The sequence below is a fragment of the Macaca thibetana genome, chromosome 5, assembly GCF_024542745.1.
Source record: "Macaca thibetana thibetana isolate TM-01 chromosome 5, ASM2454274v1, whole genome shotgun sequence".
In the NCBI taxonomy this organism is placed as follows: domain Eukaryota; kingdom Metazoa; phylum Chordata; class Mammalia; order Primates; family Cercopithecidae; genus Macaca; species Macaca thibetana.
The window spans coordinates 43,546,478-43,564,054 of NC_065582.1; the positions used below are offsets into that span (position 1 = coordinate 43,546,478).

The 17,577-nt window shown below is 38.5% G+C and overlaps 1 protein-coding gene and 1 long non-coding RNA gene across 6 annotated transcripts in view; one reads left to right on the plus strand and one right to left on the minus strand.

Annotated features, from left to right (window-relative positions):
* The window catches only part of SLC10A7 (solute carrier family 10 member 7), a 259,177-nt gene that overhangs the window by 227,736 nt on the left and 13,864 nt on the right, over positions 1 to 17,577 (plus strand). For both annotated transcript variants that reach the window (XM_050791779.1, XM_050791780.1), the window contains exon 10: positions 437 to 510. In XM_050791779.1, coding sequence (XP_050647736.1) covers positions 437 to 510 — 74 coding nt within the window. The remainder of the gene's footprint in view (positions 1 to 436; positions 511 to 17,577) is intronic.
* The window catches only part of LOC126955335 (uncharacterized), a 101,462-nt gene that overhangs the window by 57,988 nt on the left and 25,897 nt on the right, over positions 1 to 17,577 (minus strand). For 3 of the 4 annotated variants that reach the window (XR_007725893.1, XR_007725892.1, XR_007725890.1), the window contains exons 3-4: positions 16,112 to 16,317; positions 10,804 to 10,955 (exon numbers count right to left, since the gene is read on the minus strand). This is a non-coding gene — a long non-coding RNA (uncharacterized LOC126955335). The remainder of the gene's footprint in view (positions 1 to 10,803; positions 10,956 to 16,111; positions 16,318 to 17,577) is intronic. The other variant, XR_007725891.1, reaches the window with a different exon arrangement.

Genomic DNA, 17,577 nt, shown 5'->3' on the forward strand with positions numbered 1-17,577 from the left:
CTCCCGGGTTCACGCCATTCTCCTGCCTCAGCCTCCCGTGTGGCTGGGACTACAGGTGCCTGCCACCACGCCCGGCTAGTTTTTGTATTTTTAGTAGAGATGGGGTTTCACCGTGTTAGTCAGGATGGTCTCGATCTCCTGACCTCATGATCCGCCCATCTTGGCCTCCCAAAGTGCTGGGATTACAGGCGTGAGCCACCGCACCCGGCCTCCACCACACATTTTTACAACTGTTCTCCTTTTCATGGATAAATGACTCAGAAGTGGTTCTCTAAAAAGAAATTCAGATACTTCTGTACACTTGGGTGTAGAATTACCACTGTCACCAGGATTGATCAAAGGGATGTTAACATAAAGGTAGGTACTACATTTGATTTTAGATGTGTTAAATTGCCTTTTTATAAAAGTATTTGTCAAAATCTTTTTTTGCCCCTAGGAATAATTCGGGTTTCACACCAGCAGACACAGTGGCTATCATTTTCTGTTCTACACACAAATCCCTCACATTGGGTAAGTGATTCACAGAGTTAAAAACCATATATTACCCTCATATAGTTACATCTTATGATTTTGAAATTCAAAGAACTCTTCAAATTAAACGGAATGGAATATTGCCCACACTGTTAGATACGGAACAGTAGCAAAGTGAGGGTGGGTCATAGATTTGAAATTCTGTTATTTGAACAAATCTCTGTGGGCCAAAATTAATACTGTAAAACTTAGCTTAATTTATAATCATGTTTTCAATTCTCATAAAAGATTATCAATGTAGAATGTTAACCTCAGAGCAGCGGTGGAGATGCTGTGGAAACTACTTCTAAATAGGGAATTGGCAAAAACTTTGCTTTGGCAGGCCCTAGAATTGTCCCCAGAAAAGATTAACTTATTTTCCAGCAGCCCAGAGCAAGGTGGGAATAATGTTATTACTCTAATTTCATATTGACATTAGTTTGATGCTCATTTCTGAATGTTATTTCTGTAAAGGAACAATATAGTTATCATTAACTCAATCAGATTAGCACTAAAAGTGAAATAAGTATTTATTTAATGGACAAAAATGGATTAAGAAGAAAAGTGCTATTTTCTACTTAGCTTTATCCAATTAGTGGCATTATCCCAATAACCTGTTAGACATCAGGAATCTATGTTTTTAGTCATTAAAAGTCATTAAGTAATCAGAAGCTTTATTGAAATATACATCAGTCACAAACTCCTTGGGGTGGTGGGCATGTTATGGCAAAAACTCATAATAAAAATTTCTCTATATTTTGGCACGAGTCACTTAAGAGAATGAAGAATCATTACGTTGTTCTTAGTCTGCTTATGTTAAGGAAATTCAGTCTGTGAACTAGAAAATGAAGACATTTCATAATGTTTTTATTAATCCCAAACATATTTGTCTGATAGTCTGCTGTCAGTCTTACCAAGCTTGGAAAATGATTTCGAAATTGGACAAACCCTTAGGAGCAGTTGTTATTGAGAGCTTCAGCTTATTTGAATAAATTATATATATTTTTTGTATTTGTGTAGCTATAATCATCATTAGATTGAAGTTGAAACAGTCTTAAAAGCCATATTCCAATCCTAATTTTGTGACCCTGGACAAAGCAGTTAACTTCCCTGAAGCTTAGCCTTTTCATCTGTAGAAGGGGCAGAATAACATTCATTTTGTAAGGCTGTTGTAAAGATTCAAGTTTAAATTTGCTAACAGGTAGTCAGTAAATGACAAGATGTGTGCAATAATCATACTGTAAATAGATTGCTGTGGACTACATGAGAGAGCCCATCTAATAGCTTACTGTGCTGCCTGGCACTTGGTGAGTACTCTATAAGGTGTAGCTATTCTTATTGATTATTAATAACTATGTTAGTTACAACTATGTTACCACTCCCAAGGTTCTAGTCTTCTGACCCCTGTCTTGTAGATTTTCATGAAACAAGTGTATTTTAGTTGTTGACTTCAAAGAAATCATCTTACACTTCTTTCCCATGTGTGTTATTGTCAGGTACTGTCTGTTGTCTCAGGTCTTCTAAAACCTGAGGGACTTTTATAAAGTTAGTGAGTCCAGATGCAGGTGCTGCCAGACTCCTTAGATACACAGAGTGCAGGGATCAAATGAGCCTGTATCCTTAAAGCATAGGCTGAAACCATTCCCACATTTCTGCAATGGGCTTGCAAACCTGACCCACTTTTTTTTTTTTTTTTTTTCTATTCTGAAGATTGTTCTTATTTTTCTTTCTGTTTTTTTTTTGTTTGGTTGGTTTTTTTGTTTGTTTGTTTGTTTGTTTTTTACTTTAAGTTCTGGATACTTTTAAGGACTTGCTTTTGTCAGGAAAACCAAAAAGGGTTTTCTCTGTTTCTCTGTTCTGTGCTAGAGCTGGTTGTGCTGAACAAAGAGCAAAACGCATACCCAAGAAGCATACAGCGGTGTGATCAGTGTGCTTTTCTATAAGGGTTTTTTGTCTTTTTATTTTTCTTAATCCTAAAGTCATATTTTTCTGTCCTTTATACTCTCCAAAAGCTAATTTTCAAGCAAACAGATAGGTGCTATGAAGTAGTTGTTTTGCTAAAAAGGCTTGGGTTAAATTGGATTTCTGTTTGCTTTTGTAGTGTTCTACCATGAAATAGATCCTCCAGTAAGATGCTGTACTAGTGTAGTATCTATGTAATCCTTAGCTACTTTCATAACATGATAGACATAGGCTGTCTTGGAATTATAAGACATAAATACTCATCCTGGCTCTTCCACTGATACTTTCCTGGGCCTCAGTTTCCTTGGTTCTAAAATTAGGTAATTTTACTTCCAACTCCAATATTTTGTCATCACTTGATAATATTTGGCTTCTGTCTTGCAGTCTCTTACATAGTATTTGTGAAAATGCCCTCTTTGCTGCTTCAGATCTCAGACAGATCACCCCTATTTCCCCATACAGCAAGGGATGTTTAGATGCTAATGTTAGAATGTTCTTGGTAAGCACTATAAATGTGCTGTATCCATTTTCACAACATCCAATGCATGTGACCCTCTACTAATGACCTGACATCTCTGGTACAGAGGATAGGCCATGACAGTGACCTGAGATATAGGCTGATAATAGTCCTAATGGAAATTATTTTTTGTTTATTTTTATTTTTAATAAACTTTATATTTTGAAAAGCAGTTTAAGGCTCACAGCAAGATTGAGTTGAAGGTATAGAGATTTCCCACATACCACTTGATCCCATACACGCACAGCCTCCACAATATCAACATCCCTGCATGGAAGTGCAAGAATATCACAAGGAGTATGAGGACTTCATAGTCCAGAAAGCAAGGGGAAATTTTAGGTAATATCACTGAGAGTTATATTTTCTCTCACTGCTGGTCAAAGATGAAATATAACAGATTATAATATACCTATTTAGCACTTTAAAAATGCACTTTCCCTTTGCAGTCACTATCATAGTATTTCTTCTAATTTTATATATATGTGTGTATATATGTGTAGATACATCTTTAACATCTCACATAGAATACATTAAGTGAAATATAAAATACCATTCATTATCATATCTAGTATTTGTATTTAAGAATAAATCATTGCAGGCCAAAAGGCAACCATGTAACTAATAAACCAAAGATGAAAACTCTTGCTTGAGAAGCTTTCTGAGTATTCTCTTATATACACCTTCGATTTATTTTATTGTTCTTGCTTTTGCCCTATCTCAATCTCTTCCTTGTACTTGCATCTACACACATGCTGAATTTGATTCATTGCTTTTATTAGTGCATTTGCCATTGATTGATTAGTTCTTCGTATTAGTACTTTTTCTATTGATTGATTGCAGATGAAGTGACTATTTGACCTTTAATTATGAGGCTTCCTATTGAAAATGACATTGAGCTATGGCTTCACATAATCCATCTGGAAAACCTGACATGATGCCATTCCCTGGAGTTCGTTCAGGAAGAAAGAGGAGGCCTGAAGGAAGTGCAGAGCTATCACTGTGCTTCATCTAAAACAATACTACAGGGCTTGTTTGCTGCTCTCCTATAGTTTCAGCTCAGGGTTGGAGGTAATTTTATATTTTGTCAAGACAGCATCACTTGCTGTGGGTTGCCATAAAAGCCATGAACTCTCCCAAATTATTCTTTAGTTTGATGACAATTTTTATGTAATAATGAAAAGATATTTTACATAGCAGAGACTGAAGAACAGCTTGTATCCTAGTTAATAATGGCTCAGTGCACAGTCAGTCAATAGATCTCATCAAGAAAGAAATTAGATCCAAGATATCCTGTGGAATTGGCATTTTACTTTCATCTTATTTATCTTTTTCTCTTGAGTATTCAAATCACTTTGCTTTTTTAGAGTTCCAATATATGCAGAAAACTTTCTCACTACATTTAGCAAGCAAATGTTTCAGGACATTTGAGGTCCTTAAGTTAAACATGTTTGTGTTAGTTTTTAATGTTTTTAAATAGCAAACTGAAAGTACATAACCTCAGAGTATGTCAGCTGACTACTGGCAGTCAATGGCAAGACTCCAAATTTCTTATTTCCAAAAGTACTTCCGAATTGAATGAATGCTAATTAAATATTAAATAGAATATCATCATCAATGCTTATTAAAAGTCCACTGTATATCTTGCCATTTGCAGACATTTGTGTACAAAGGCAAATCAAGGCAACTATTTTTTTTTTTTTTTTTTTTGAGACGGAGTCTTGGTCTGTCACCCAGGCTGGAGTGCAGTGGCCAGATCTCGGCTCACTGCAAGCTCCACCTCCTAGGTTCACGCCATTCTCCTGCCTCAGCCTCCCGAGTAGCAAGGCAACTATTTCTTCCATTGTTTATATGTACTTAATTATGGGTCTAGTTTCAGTTACACAGCTGAACTATGACAAGAAACTATGCATTAGGCTAAAAGAATATAGCTTTCTGGTAGACACAGGATAAAGAGCACATCCCTGATTCTAGTCTGGATTCCTATTACAGTTCTTTCATCAAAAGCTGGTATAAATCACTTAATTGCCATAGGCCTCATTTCCTCATTCATACAATGAGAAGATGGACAAAATGATACTTGAGATTCCTTCCAGTATTAAGTATCTGTAAGTCTGTGACTGATATTTCCGCTCTATAGAATAACAAGTTTCCCTATTATGTGTGCAAAAGCAATAAGTTCTTGAAAGGAATACTTATATAAATAATGTTAACGTATTACAGGAAAGGAAATATGTCTATAGCTTCTTCCTAAAGAGGTTAAAAAATACCTTCAGACCCTCCAAACTGTCTTAGGAGAAACACAATCTTAAAAGGATCTTGTTTTCCATTTGATTGGAAGTTCTTTAGAAATGTTAAAGAATTACCTACAACTTGGGCTAAAAATCTCATTTAATAACATTTGAGTCATTTTGTCAAGAGGAAATTGATTTGAAATACAAAAGTTTGCATTTCTAGTATTATTTTCACACAAAGCTATTCTACTTAGTACATAAAGAATCTTATCTTAATAAAACTACTCTACAATTGGGCTAAAAGGTTAAAGCTCTTAACTCTGTAGATAATGTTACCTAAACAATCTTGAATATTAGCAAGTCAGTAATTGTTGCCTTATTGTACATACAAATAAATGAAAGCATAGAAAAAAAATCTTTAAACTTCTCCCAGATAATATCCCAGAAACTGTATTCCAGGCCTCCTAACTTCCAGAACTGCATTGGATTATAGGATATGGAAACACTTTGAAGACCAAAAATTGCTCTACTGGATCCAAGTATTATAAATGTTCAATCTTGGCATGGGTTTGAATTGTTGTATTAATTATTTAAAAAGAAAATTATTTCTGATTACACTGCTGGTTATAAGACAGTTCTAAAATACTTAACATCTGTAATTGCTCCCATAAACATATACCCATGTGGCCCAGTCATAAACTGATACTCATTTCTTACATTTTCTTTATTATTAATAAAAAGTTATATTCTATTTAAAGTCGATCTAGTGAGCCAGCCTTACCTTTCATGAGGCAACACTGTGCACTCCATTCTTGCAAACTAAGAGCCATATTACTCTTTCACAATAACCCATTAACGTTGAAATAGAAATCCAGAGGAACGACAGAAAATAGAAGACAATCTTTGGAGTGGAGCCATAAATATATTTCTGTCATGCAATTTCCCTCAGAGTTACAGTTCTGTGAGGAAAGGCAGTTTGGGAGTCTTTGCCATTTGACAGATTCTTAAAGATGCTGCTAAAATTATGGACCTAGTAGATTTTTTACCACCAGGCTAAAGAAAACTGAGGGAGTGTCTGTCATTTTGTGCTAGTATTTTCTGATCCACATAAAGAGAGAAATGGGAGTTCTCAAACAAAGTAATACAATAATATTCTTTAGAGATTTTTGAACTATTTTGGTTTGGATTTTTTATTCTGAATATGGTGTCTGAAAATCATTGCTAGCATATCTAGACTTTGTAATCAAAATTTAGAAAGTCCCCAGGGTTCTAGACAGCAGGTATGAAATTAAAGATATTAAAGCTTCTCTGAAAGATCTCCAACTTGACCCTCAAGTATCATTCATCTTAATGATATGCCAGATGTTTGCCCTGATACTCTCATGCTCTCTTCCTCCTCCACGTCAAATGTTTTTAACGACAATCTACATTTAGAAATATATTTTACAATGTGATCCAGAATTGATTTTGCAGCTCACTAATGGGTTGTAATCTAAGGTCTAAAAAAGATTGCGTTATAGCTTGCTTAGGGAGAAGGTTTTATCTTCTTCCTCAAATAGTCACGATGTAGGCTTTGGCTTCTGCTGTCCCTTTTTCAGTGGACATTTTTTTTTTTAAGACAGGGGTCTCACTCTCACTCAGACTGGAGTGCAGTGGCATGATCATAGCTCACTGTAGCCTCCAACTCCTGGACTCCGGCCATCCTCCTACCTCAGTCCCCTGAGTAGCTGGGACTACAGGCCTGAACCACCATGCCTGGCTGATTTTTTTTTTAATTTTTTTGTAGAGACTGGGGCCTTGTTATGTTGCCCAGGCTGGTCTTAAACTCCTGGCCTCAAGCGATCCTCCCACCTCAGCCTCTCAAAGCACTGGGATTACAGGTATGAGCCACTGCACCAGGCCTTCACTGAACTTTAACCCAAATTTCTGATACCATGTAGAAAGCAGAGCTAAATTAAGACTTAAAGTGATTCTGGATTTGCATAATGTAAGATTACTTTTATTTAGATTATTATTTTATTCAGCTTATATAACAGAGTTTGTATACCTTTTTTGATTTATTCAACACGTTTTCAATAGTAATAATAGCAGCAAACATTAATTGGGTACTTAATAGGTAAACATTGTGCTAAGTGCTAGTTACATAAAGTAGTTTACTTTAAAATACTTCTCTGTGGTCAGTGTGGCAATTATGTATGTACTTGTTAGTTTAGACTTCAATGCCAGGAACAGCTCTCATAGAAAATTCTCACTGTAGTGTTCAGCCACAACTTTATCAAAAAGGAAATACTCACTCCAGAGGCAGCTACAACAAATACTTTTGTTATCTCTCTATCAACCAGAGACATTACTAATTAGCATAATGAATTCAGAAACAGGTTTTGATTGGTGAAATTACTGACTTTTTACTTTGCATGATCAGCGTAATAAATGGGTTCTCATTCATATGTGGACTGCCTAAAAGTTTGTGAGAGACTTCCCACTTGCTATAAGAATCTGGCAAATCCCATAGTCTGCATATGAAACCAGCAGGGATGTGCTAGAGTGATCCCTACCTCATTTTGTGTCCAGCTACTGTTGGGAGAATCTGTGGTTTCCTGAACCTGACTGGAAGATCACCAAATTCTGCTCTGGAATGACATTATGTAGCTTTGAGGGACCCTCTCATGCAAGGTGCTCTGAGAGCACCTAAAAAGTCCAAGCTGAGACTGCCATTTTATAGGGTAGGTTGCATAAAATATTTTTGTGTTCAACTACTAGTATATGTGGAGTTTAAAAAAAAAAAAAAAAAAAAAAAAAAACTTCTATGGGGGCCACAACTACTTTCATTAAAACCTGCTGGCAAAATTATAGTAGAACAGCTAAGCTTCACCTACCTTAAACTTCCTTTGGCCTTATCTGCTGGAATACCTTATCTCCTGCTTATACTTTATCTGCTGGAAAGAATCCAGAACTTTCACATGACCAGCTTGCTGTAGGTCACTTCCCATAAGTACTTTGTGGGAACCAGCTCACATGACTTCCACAATCACACTAGATAAGGGAAGTTCCCAAGTGATCCATAACTTGCCCAAGTCACATGATCCCAAGTGGCAGAGCCAGAAATCAAGCCCAGACCTAGCTATTAGCCACCATGCTAAGCTGTAGTGAGAGTTCTGCAGAAAGAGCCCTGTGCTGTGAAACATCTCAACCCTGTGGTCCACTGGCTGAAAAGTTCAGACTAGATGATCTCTGGGGCTCTTCTAGCTCTACTATTCAATAATTCTGATTTTGAAGGGCTCAAGTATATAGCTTTATAATCTTGAGCCCTTGGGATGGACACCATAGACCAGCATTTCTCAAAGGGTGATCCTCAAAATTATAGCACATTGTTTCTTAAAATCAATAAAAATTTAAAAAAAAAAACAGATTTGCTGAAGCCTACTGATTCTGAATTTTAAGGATAAAACCCTGATGTCCAACACATGTAACACGTTTCAAAAGAGGGTATCATGCACATTAAAGTTTGAGAGCCACTCATTATTGACATCTAGAGTCACCTCTCAGGTTTCAGATGTGCTAGCTCATGCACCCAGATTCTTAGGGAAGCTTTGATCTAGCAGAATATTCAGTCAGGTTTTGTGTAGGGTACATTTTGATGATGGTGGGAACCAGTTTCAGTCAACTCTGGGTGGTTGGTGGTTGTTTTTCTTACTTTAGCCTGGCCACAGTATACCCTACTTTTAAATACTTTATATTTCATCATCAGCCAAAAGAATATCCTTATGACATAACTGCTTATGATATACTACTAAGTATTCTATAATAATAAGCAATCATTTAAAAAAAATTCAGTAGGCCTGGACCCTAATTTCCAGCAATCACCCTCTTCCTCATTCCATGGTTTCAATATATGGTATTGTGGTCCTGTCCAGGAAGGATAAAAACCTGGCTCCAGTTTTTCTAATCTGTAGCTGGGGTTACCATATTTTGCCTAACTTCAAATGTCCTTTTGAGTTTCATTTGTATTAATCTGGTTAAACAACAGTATTTGGATGTAAAAGTATGCCAGTATTTTATTAATATAAGGTATAATCTAGGCCAGGCGTGGTGGCTCATGCCTGTAACTTCTCTGCCAGAACTTTGGGAGGCCGAGGGGGGCAGATCACGTGAGGTTAAGAGATCGAGACCATCCTGACAAACATGGTGAAACCCCGTCTCTACTAAAAATGCAAAAATTATCCAGGCATGGTGGCAGGCACTTGTAATCCCAGCTACTTGGGAGGCTGAGGCAAGAGAATCGCTTGAACCCGAGAGGCGGAGGTTGCAGTGAGCCAAGATCATGCCACTGCACTCCAGCCTGGGTGACAGAGTGAGACTCTGTCTCAAAAAAAATAAAATAAAATAAAAAAGTATAAGCTGAGCAAAAGAGAACCACCCATTTAGTGCCCAAAATACCTAGCACTCACTACAGCGGGGGCTTGCTTTCTTTCAGATCTTGTCTTCCTGGCAAGCTGAGGGCAAAACTGAAGCATATTTAAAATAAATTCAGAATGCCATTTGAAAGTTATCCTTATATAAATCCCTTTATGAAAGGGGACCTATGTGATTTTTTTAAAACTCTCACAACACAATTACTGTAGATTTTTTTTTAAGAAAGTAAAGAACAGAAGATGGGAATCACTGCTTCCCAGAAGTCAGTGCTCTGAGAGGGGCAGTAGACCCAATATGATCATGAGCACTTGTTAAGAATACAGGGCTTGTAAACAGATGAGGCCTGTGGGAGCTTGGGCAGCATCAGCGGGAGGGAGTTTCAGTTCCTGGGGCAGTCCACAGCGCGTCACCATCTACAGTGTTTAGAAGTGCTGCACACCTCATCCTGAATGATCTCAGTGACAAGCCCCTCCCTGGCCAGTCCTGGTAGACTGCTGAATTTGAGCCACATAATACTATTTCATAATGCTACTTCTTATAATAATAATAACAACAACAACAACAACAATCCTAATGGCTATCATTTTGGGGATGTTCACTCTATGCCAGGCACTATGCTAGGTACTTCCCATACCCTGTCTCACTTGAAACCTCTAACTACCCTTCGAGATAGTTATTTTAACTTCATTTGAGTCAGATGTGGAAACTGAGGGGGATTAGGGTAAGATCATCTGCTTACATAGCTGGTGGGTGGCACAGTCAGGATTTAAACTCAGGTCTCTAATTTCAAAGCCCACGTCCTTTCCATCACACCACCCAGCCCTCTAGAAGTACTTATGAGTGGCGTGTTAGCTGTCTGCTGCTCGCTCAACCTGAGTGATGGAGCAGGAACAAGAGGGGCCGAGTGCTTGCATGTGTCAGCTTCATTGTAGCTAAGCTCTACCTGCAGTTGTCACCTACAGCTCAATGGCAAGGAGACATGAAAAATCCCACATATTGTACAGTGGCACCTCACAGTATATTGAATCCTTGTCACTGTGTTTCCTAATGACAGCTCTTAGTGTTAGAAGCTTTTAATTCCATAGTTTCATATTAATTTCAAACTAAAAATTACCTTATAATAGAGGTAGCTCTAAAGAGATTAATTTTACACATTAAAAATCAACTCACATGCCCTCAGAGCTCCTGAAAGGGGAATTCCAAAGAAATGAGGGGCACACTTGCTGTTGTTCTGGAGCTTGTCCCTTCTGATGAAGACTTTGCCACATCCAGAAGACCAGAACGCCCTGTTTCCTGGAAATCCCTCTTCATCTGTGCACTCTCTGTCAGTTGCAGAGGAATTTGTTTATTATTATTAATATTTAGAAAGTTTGCCTCTAGCAGTACTAAAATGTGCATCACAAAACAACACTCATTTACTGCGTTTGAAGTGAAGACTCTCACCCAGGAGAGCCCATCCACTTGAAGTTTATATCTCTCAATTTCAACTTGCAAACAGAGATCGATAAAAAACAATTGTCCTTTCAGAGTTGCATCTCTCCAATTATTTATTTGGTCATGTCTCTTCCCAGAAGTTCTCTTAATTGAACCAGACACTATAAACCAGGTTGAGTGTCTTTAATGACAGCCCGCTCCATGCTTCTTTATAGTAAAGAATACATGAGCCTACAGCTGCAAAGCAAGGGTAACAGTTTCCCCTTATGTCCCCATTTACAGCCCCATCCAAACAACTCCAGCCAGAAATTAAAGTTAGCTACCCACTTTTTCAAGCTATGGGGTACCCAGTAGGTTTTTGACAAGTTACCCTGGGGGCAGGAGGAGATACAAAATTGGACGCAACGCGAAAGATTCCTGGGCCCCAGGAAGCCAGCTGATTTGGAATGTCATCTGTACTGAAGCTGAGCATGTTAATGAAATTGTAGCTGTGACACTTCCCAGGGCTGCCTTTGCTACAAGTTTGCTCTCTACAGTGCCAGTGAAAAGATGCTTTTAAAACATAATCTATTCATCCATCCATTCAATCATTCATTCATTCAGCAAGTATTTATTTGGTACCTACTACGTGCCCTGCTCTAGGCTGTAGGGGGACTGCAGTGAACAAAACACCAAAAAAGTTCTTGCCCTCATCTAGCTTCCAAAATTTCTAATGGGAATAAGCAGACACTTGAATATACAGCACATCAGATGGTGGTAAGCAATGGAGAAAAAGAAAACCAAAAAGGAGAATAAGGAGTGCCAGGGTGGAGATGAGAAGGTTTCAGCCATAAAGGGCACATTGGGTCAAAACACCTGAGGGAAATAGGGAGCAAGCCTGTGGATATTTTGGGGAAGGAGATTCCAACGAGAAGGAACAGTGAAGGCAAAGATCCGAGGCAACAGTGCATTTGGCATGTTGGAAGAAGGAGGAAGACGCTCACCTTGGGAGCAGAATGAGTGAGACAGACAGGAGACCAGGGAATGGTAATGGTAGAGGTGCAAGTAATGTTGTGTTAGGCCTTATTGGCCATTGTAGGGACTTGCCTCTTACTCAGAATGAGAGGGGAAGCCATTGGGGGTTTTGAATTGATGAGGGACAATATCTCACTTCTACTTTGAAAGGATCCCTACGGTTGCTGTGTTAAAAGTAGACTGGGGTTTTAGACATGAAGTCTTTGCCCATGCCTATGTTCTGAATGGTACTACGTAGGTTTTCCTCTAGGATTTTTATGGTATTAGGTCTAACATTTAAGTCCCTAATCCATCTTGAATTAATTTTCGTATAAGGAGTAAGGAAAGGATCCAGTTTCAGCTTTCTACTCATGGCTAGCCAATTTTCCCAGCACCATTTATTAAATAGGGAATCCTTTCCCCATTTCTTGTTTCTCTCAGGTTTGTCAAAGATCAGATGGCTGTAGATGTGTGGTATTATTTCTGAGGACTCTGTTCTGTTCCATTGGTCTATATCTCTGTTTTGGTACCAGTACCATGCTGTTTTGTTTACTGTAGCCTTGTAGTATAGTTTGAAGTCAGGTAGCGTGATGCCTCCAGCTTTGTTCTTTTGACTTAGGATTGTCTTGGAGATGCGGGCTCTTTTTTGGTTCCATATGAACTTTAAAGCAGTTTTTTCCAGACTTCATGTCTAAAACACCAAAAGCAACAGCAGCAAAAGCCAAAATTGACAAATGGGATCTAATTAAACTAAAGAGCTTCTGCACAGCAAAAGAAACTACCATCAGAGTGAACAGGCAACCTACAGAATGGGAGAAAATTTTTGCAATCTACTCATCTGACAAAGGGCTAATATCCAGAACCTACAAAGAACTCAAACAAATTTACAAGAAAAAAACAAACAACCCCATCAAAAAGTGGGCAAAGGATATGAACAGACATTTCTCAAAAGAAGACATTCATACAGCCAACAGACACATGAAAAAATGCTCATCATCACTGGCCATCAGAGAAATGCAAATCAAAACCACAATGAGATACCATCTCACACCAGTTAGAATGGCGATCATTAAAAAGTCAGGAAACAACAGGTGCTGGAGAGGATGTGGAGAAATAGGAACGCTTTTACACTGTTGGTGGGATTGTAAACTAGTTCAACCATTATGGAAAACAGTATGGTGATTCCTCAAGGATCTAGAACTAGATGTACCATATGACCCAGCCATCCCATTACTGGGTATATACCCAAAGGATTATAAATTATGCTGCTATAAAGACACATGCACACGTATGTTTATTGCAGCACTATTCACAATAGCAAAGACTTGGAATCAACCCAAATGTCCATCAGTGACAGATTGGATTAAGAAAATGTGGCACATATACACCATGGAATACTATGCAGCCATCAAAAAGGATGAGTTTGTGTCCTTTGTAGGGACATGGATGCAGCTGGAAACCATCATTCTTAGCAAACTATCACAAGAACAGAAAACCAAACACCGCATGTTCTCACTCATAGGTGGGAACTGAACAATGAGATCACTTGGACTCAGGAAGGGGAACATCACACACCGGGGCCTATCATGGGGAGGGGGGAGGGGGGAGGGATTGCATTGGGAGTTATACCTGATGTAAATGACGAGTTGATGGGTGCAGCACACCAACATGGCACAAGTATACATATGTAACAAACCTGCACATTATGCACATGTACCCTACAACTTAAAGTATAATAATAATAAATAAATTTAAAAAAAAAAAAAAAAAGTAGACTGGGGTTTGGTGGGAGGGTGTAGCAGTGAGAAAGGAAGACTCAAGAAAGAGGCTTTTATCCAGATAAGACTTTAGGGTGGTTTGGTCAAAGGTAATAGGTGTGGAAGAGTTGAGAGGCTTTGGATTTGAGATATATTTTGAACACAGAACTAATAGGAATTGCTGGTGGATTGGATATGTAGTTTACCTACATATCCAAGAAAGGAATTCAAGATGTTTGGCCTGAGGGGTGTAAGGATCCACTTACTGGCTTAGGGAAGACTGCAGAGGAGCAGATGTTAGCGGTTGAAAGTCATGTGGGAACAGATCAAGAGTTTGGATTTTGCACATGTGAAGTTTGATATGTCTTTTTGACATCCAGTGGAGTCTGGAATCCTGATCCAGGCTGAAGTTTGCAGCCTATGGATGTTATTTTAGGCTATCAGATTGGATGAGATCACTAAGGGAGTGTGTAAAGAAAACAGCTCCACGAACTGAGGACCTGAGATTCTCCAGAGGACAGAGAGGATATGAAATTATTTTAATAATGAAATGATATGAAAGTCTAAATTAGCCAAACCTGTAGACACCCAAACTTGCAAGTCTGTATTCTTCTCCTATCCCACAAGGTTGAAGTGAACATTAACTCAGAAAGTAGATGTGAAGACACTTGGAAGTATGAGAAGAAGAGTCTGGCAGTTATATGGTACCTCCCATGTGCTGGGCACTGCATTAGGCACTTAATTTGCCTCATTAATGCATGTAATCTTTACAATAGCCCTGCACAATAGCTGTGATTGTCCAAACTAGAAAACCCAGCCTTAGAGAGGTCAAATTACTCACCCCGGTTCACATACATAACAGAGCCAGCGCACCATGGCTGAATTGTCTGCCTCCAGAGTCCTCTGACTCCACCGCAATACCAGACCTGGCTCTTTAACCTGGCTTACATTAGAATCACCTGGGAGCTGTGTGGTACTGGTGATGTCAGGACCCTCCCCAACACCTATTAACTCAATCTATCAGGATAGGCCCAGGCAGCATAGTTTTTGGAAGCTACCCAGGTGATTATAATGTGTGGCGGAAGCTGAGAACCACTGCATTTAGACTCGTTTACTCTGTATGCATCTGTGCTCGCCTAGGTTCCAAAAAGAATGTGAGATGGGTTATACCTACCCATTGGTTACCAAAACTGACCATTCATGTACTAATTCTGAACACCAGAATTAGTTGTGCCATAATTAGATATGTTAAATATTCAGAAGAGAAAACAGAGGAGAATAGAAAAGCATCATTATTTTCAGAAGTGACTTCCAGGGTTTTTTAAATTTCTTCTGCTTAGAAGTCTTCTAAATGAGGTCCTAACTGCCAAGTGTTTATAATTATTGAGAATAAATAAAGGCCAAGAGTAGATTATCAGGACATCATCTAGGTTAGATAAACCACAGAAACCTGAGTCAACCTTTTTAAGCGACATGGATCTAAGAACAAACAAGTCTGGTTTTTAATCCCCAAATCAAAACTGCCTTGTTCTTTTATGTCAGAAGAAATCTCTTCTGAGGCTTTTGTTCAACATAAACACAGTACCATGAAAAGGAAGATTACCGCTGGCAGGTAATTAAAGGTCATGTTGACAAAGCAAAACAAAATGTATATTAAAAATTGTTAATGTGCATTTGGGTCACAGCCTACTCACATTTACTTTTTAACTAATATTTGGAAGCCTTCTGAAAGTTCCAATGTCTAAAGATGAAATTATCAATGCAGCCTTTTAGGTAAAACTACATCTAGGTTGTGGGGCAGTGGCAGAGTCAACGAAAGCTCATGTCACACCATCCAGCTTCTCTTTGCATCAGACCCAATAGGTTCAAGTGTTTTTCTTCATTTATATAAAAATACATCTAAAATACTCTGTAAAATTGGACAACAGTTCCAGAGCCAGTCAGAAGGGGCCAGTTCTGTGTTGGTGACTATGTTAAATATATTCTTTTGACCTTGCATTATTTTTGTCATAATGAAATTCTTATTCTATTTTTGATGTTTTCACATCCTGTGAGTATGAACATTAGCCAGATTGTCTCTTTAGAAGACTAAACAACTCTTCATTCACAGCCTAGAAAAGGAAAAAGTAATCTCACTACTTCCTGCTAAGTTTGTCTCCATAAACGTGGTGACCCCTCCTGGAAGACACAGCCAGTATTTGAACGAAGCCTTCATGGCTCAGTTCTTTAATTCATTCTTGAATTCCCTGTTTGCTAATTACTCCTACAATGCTGTCAGACAGGTGAGGGTGTACCTGATCTTCTGAGGCGGAAACCTCCAATTGGTAGAGTTAAATCTTTCATTGTCAGCATCTGGTGAGTCGGCTCAGGTCATTCATTAAACATCTTTTCCAATCAGAACATACCTGTTTCAAAACAGAAGTAACACCAGCTGCTCATTTTGGTCTCTTCTTGCATCTTTATTTACATAAAACTTTCAGCAAAGTGATGGGGTTACAGCCTGGGTAATTGAAGAATAAAACACAATTTTTAATTTTCCTAATGATCTAAAAATGGTCATCAACCAACCTTTATTCAGAGCAAATAAAAGCCTGCCTAGTAATAAGCATCTTTATTGAAAGGGGTATCGCTCTTGCTTTCAGACTTTTCTTGTGTAACTATTATTTTCCTTACATTTTACCCTCCATTGTTCTATCTTATTGAAAAGCACCCCTTGCACCACTTTTTTAGGGTTCCTAAGTACCCTGACAAATTCTTTTCCAGCATTTCAGGCACATAGCATGCAGAGGAACACCAACTCTGGAGCCAGTCTGTCTATATTCACACCCCAGCTATGTCCTGTTGCTAACTGTGTATGGCTTTGAGCAAATTTCTATTTACCTGCTGCCTCAATTTCCTTCTCTGAAAAGTGAGGATAACAGTGGTAGTTTCACTCATCATGGATGTGAGGAGTGGATGAGGTGATGCTTGTACACTCTCAGAACAGTGCCTGGCACATAATAAGTACTGTGTAAGTATTGGCTACAGTCAGTATTCTGCCTCACCCATAACAAATGAAAATCCAAAATATCTGTGAACTCTGGATAATGGCTTCTGAAGTCCTGTGTAAGGTGTGACTGCTGGAAGACTAGAATATGAATAATGCTCTCTTTTTTCTAAAGGACTTAGATTACTGGAAAGATCATTCCTTTCTTTTAATAATGGCCTTAGATATCAAGTTTATGACCTATCTTTGTTAATTTTCCTCCTTTTCCAGGCCTCATTCCTCTTTTTGGATAGAGGAATATTTTGGAATTCTGGTTTTGAAGTATGAGGGAAGGCCAAGTCTCTTAGGAAAGTTTTACATAAACATCTATTTAACATAGCTGAATAGCTCCTGACTACATCAGAAAAGAAGTGTGAGCTTCCAGTCTTTTAAATTGTAGACAGGAAGGGGGGCAGGAGAGCAATAGGAAGGCTCGACAGGAAAGCAGTTTCCTAATGGGTAGCAAAGAGAAGGTTTGGGTCCAGTTTGTGCAGCATGTTTGGTTGACACGTCCTGTGTGGATTTCAACATGTTCCTTTCCCTCATATGCCACCCACAGAGATAACCCTAAGACACTTTTCAGGCTTCAGAGGTTGGAAACTAAAATTCCATTGATACATATGAGATAAACTGGTGCAAGATTGTCCTGTTTTTCTGCCAGAACTCAAGCAAAGGGGGTTTGTCAGACATCCCAGAGGTGCTGCTGTTGGCTTTCTATTTAGCAATTTGGAAATC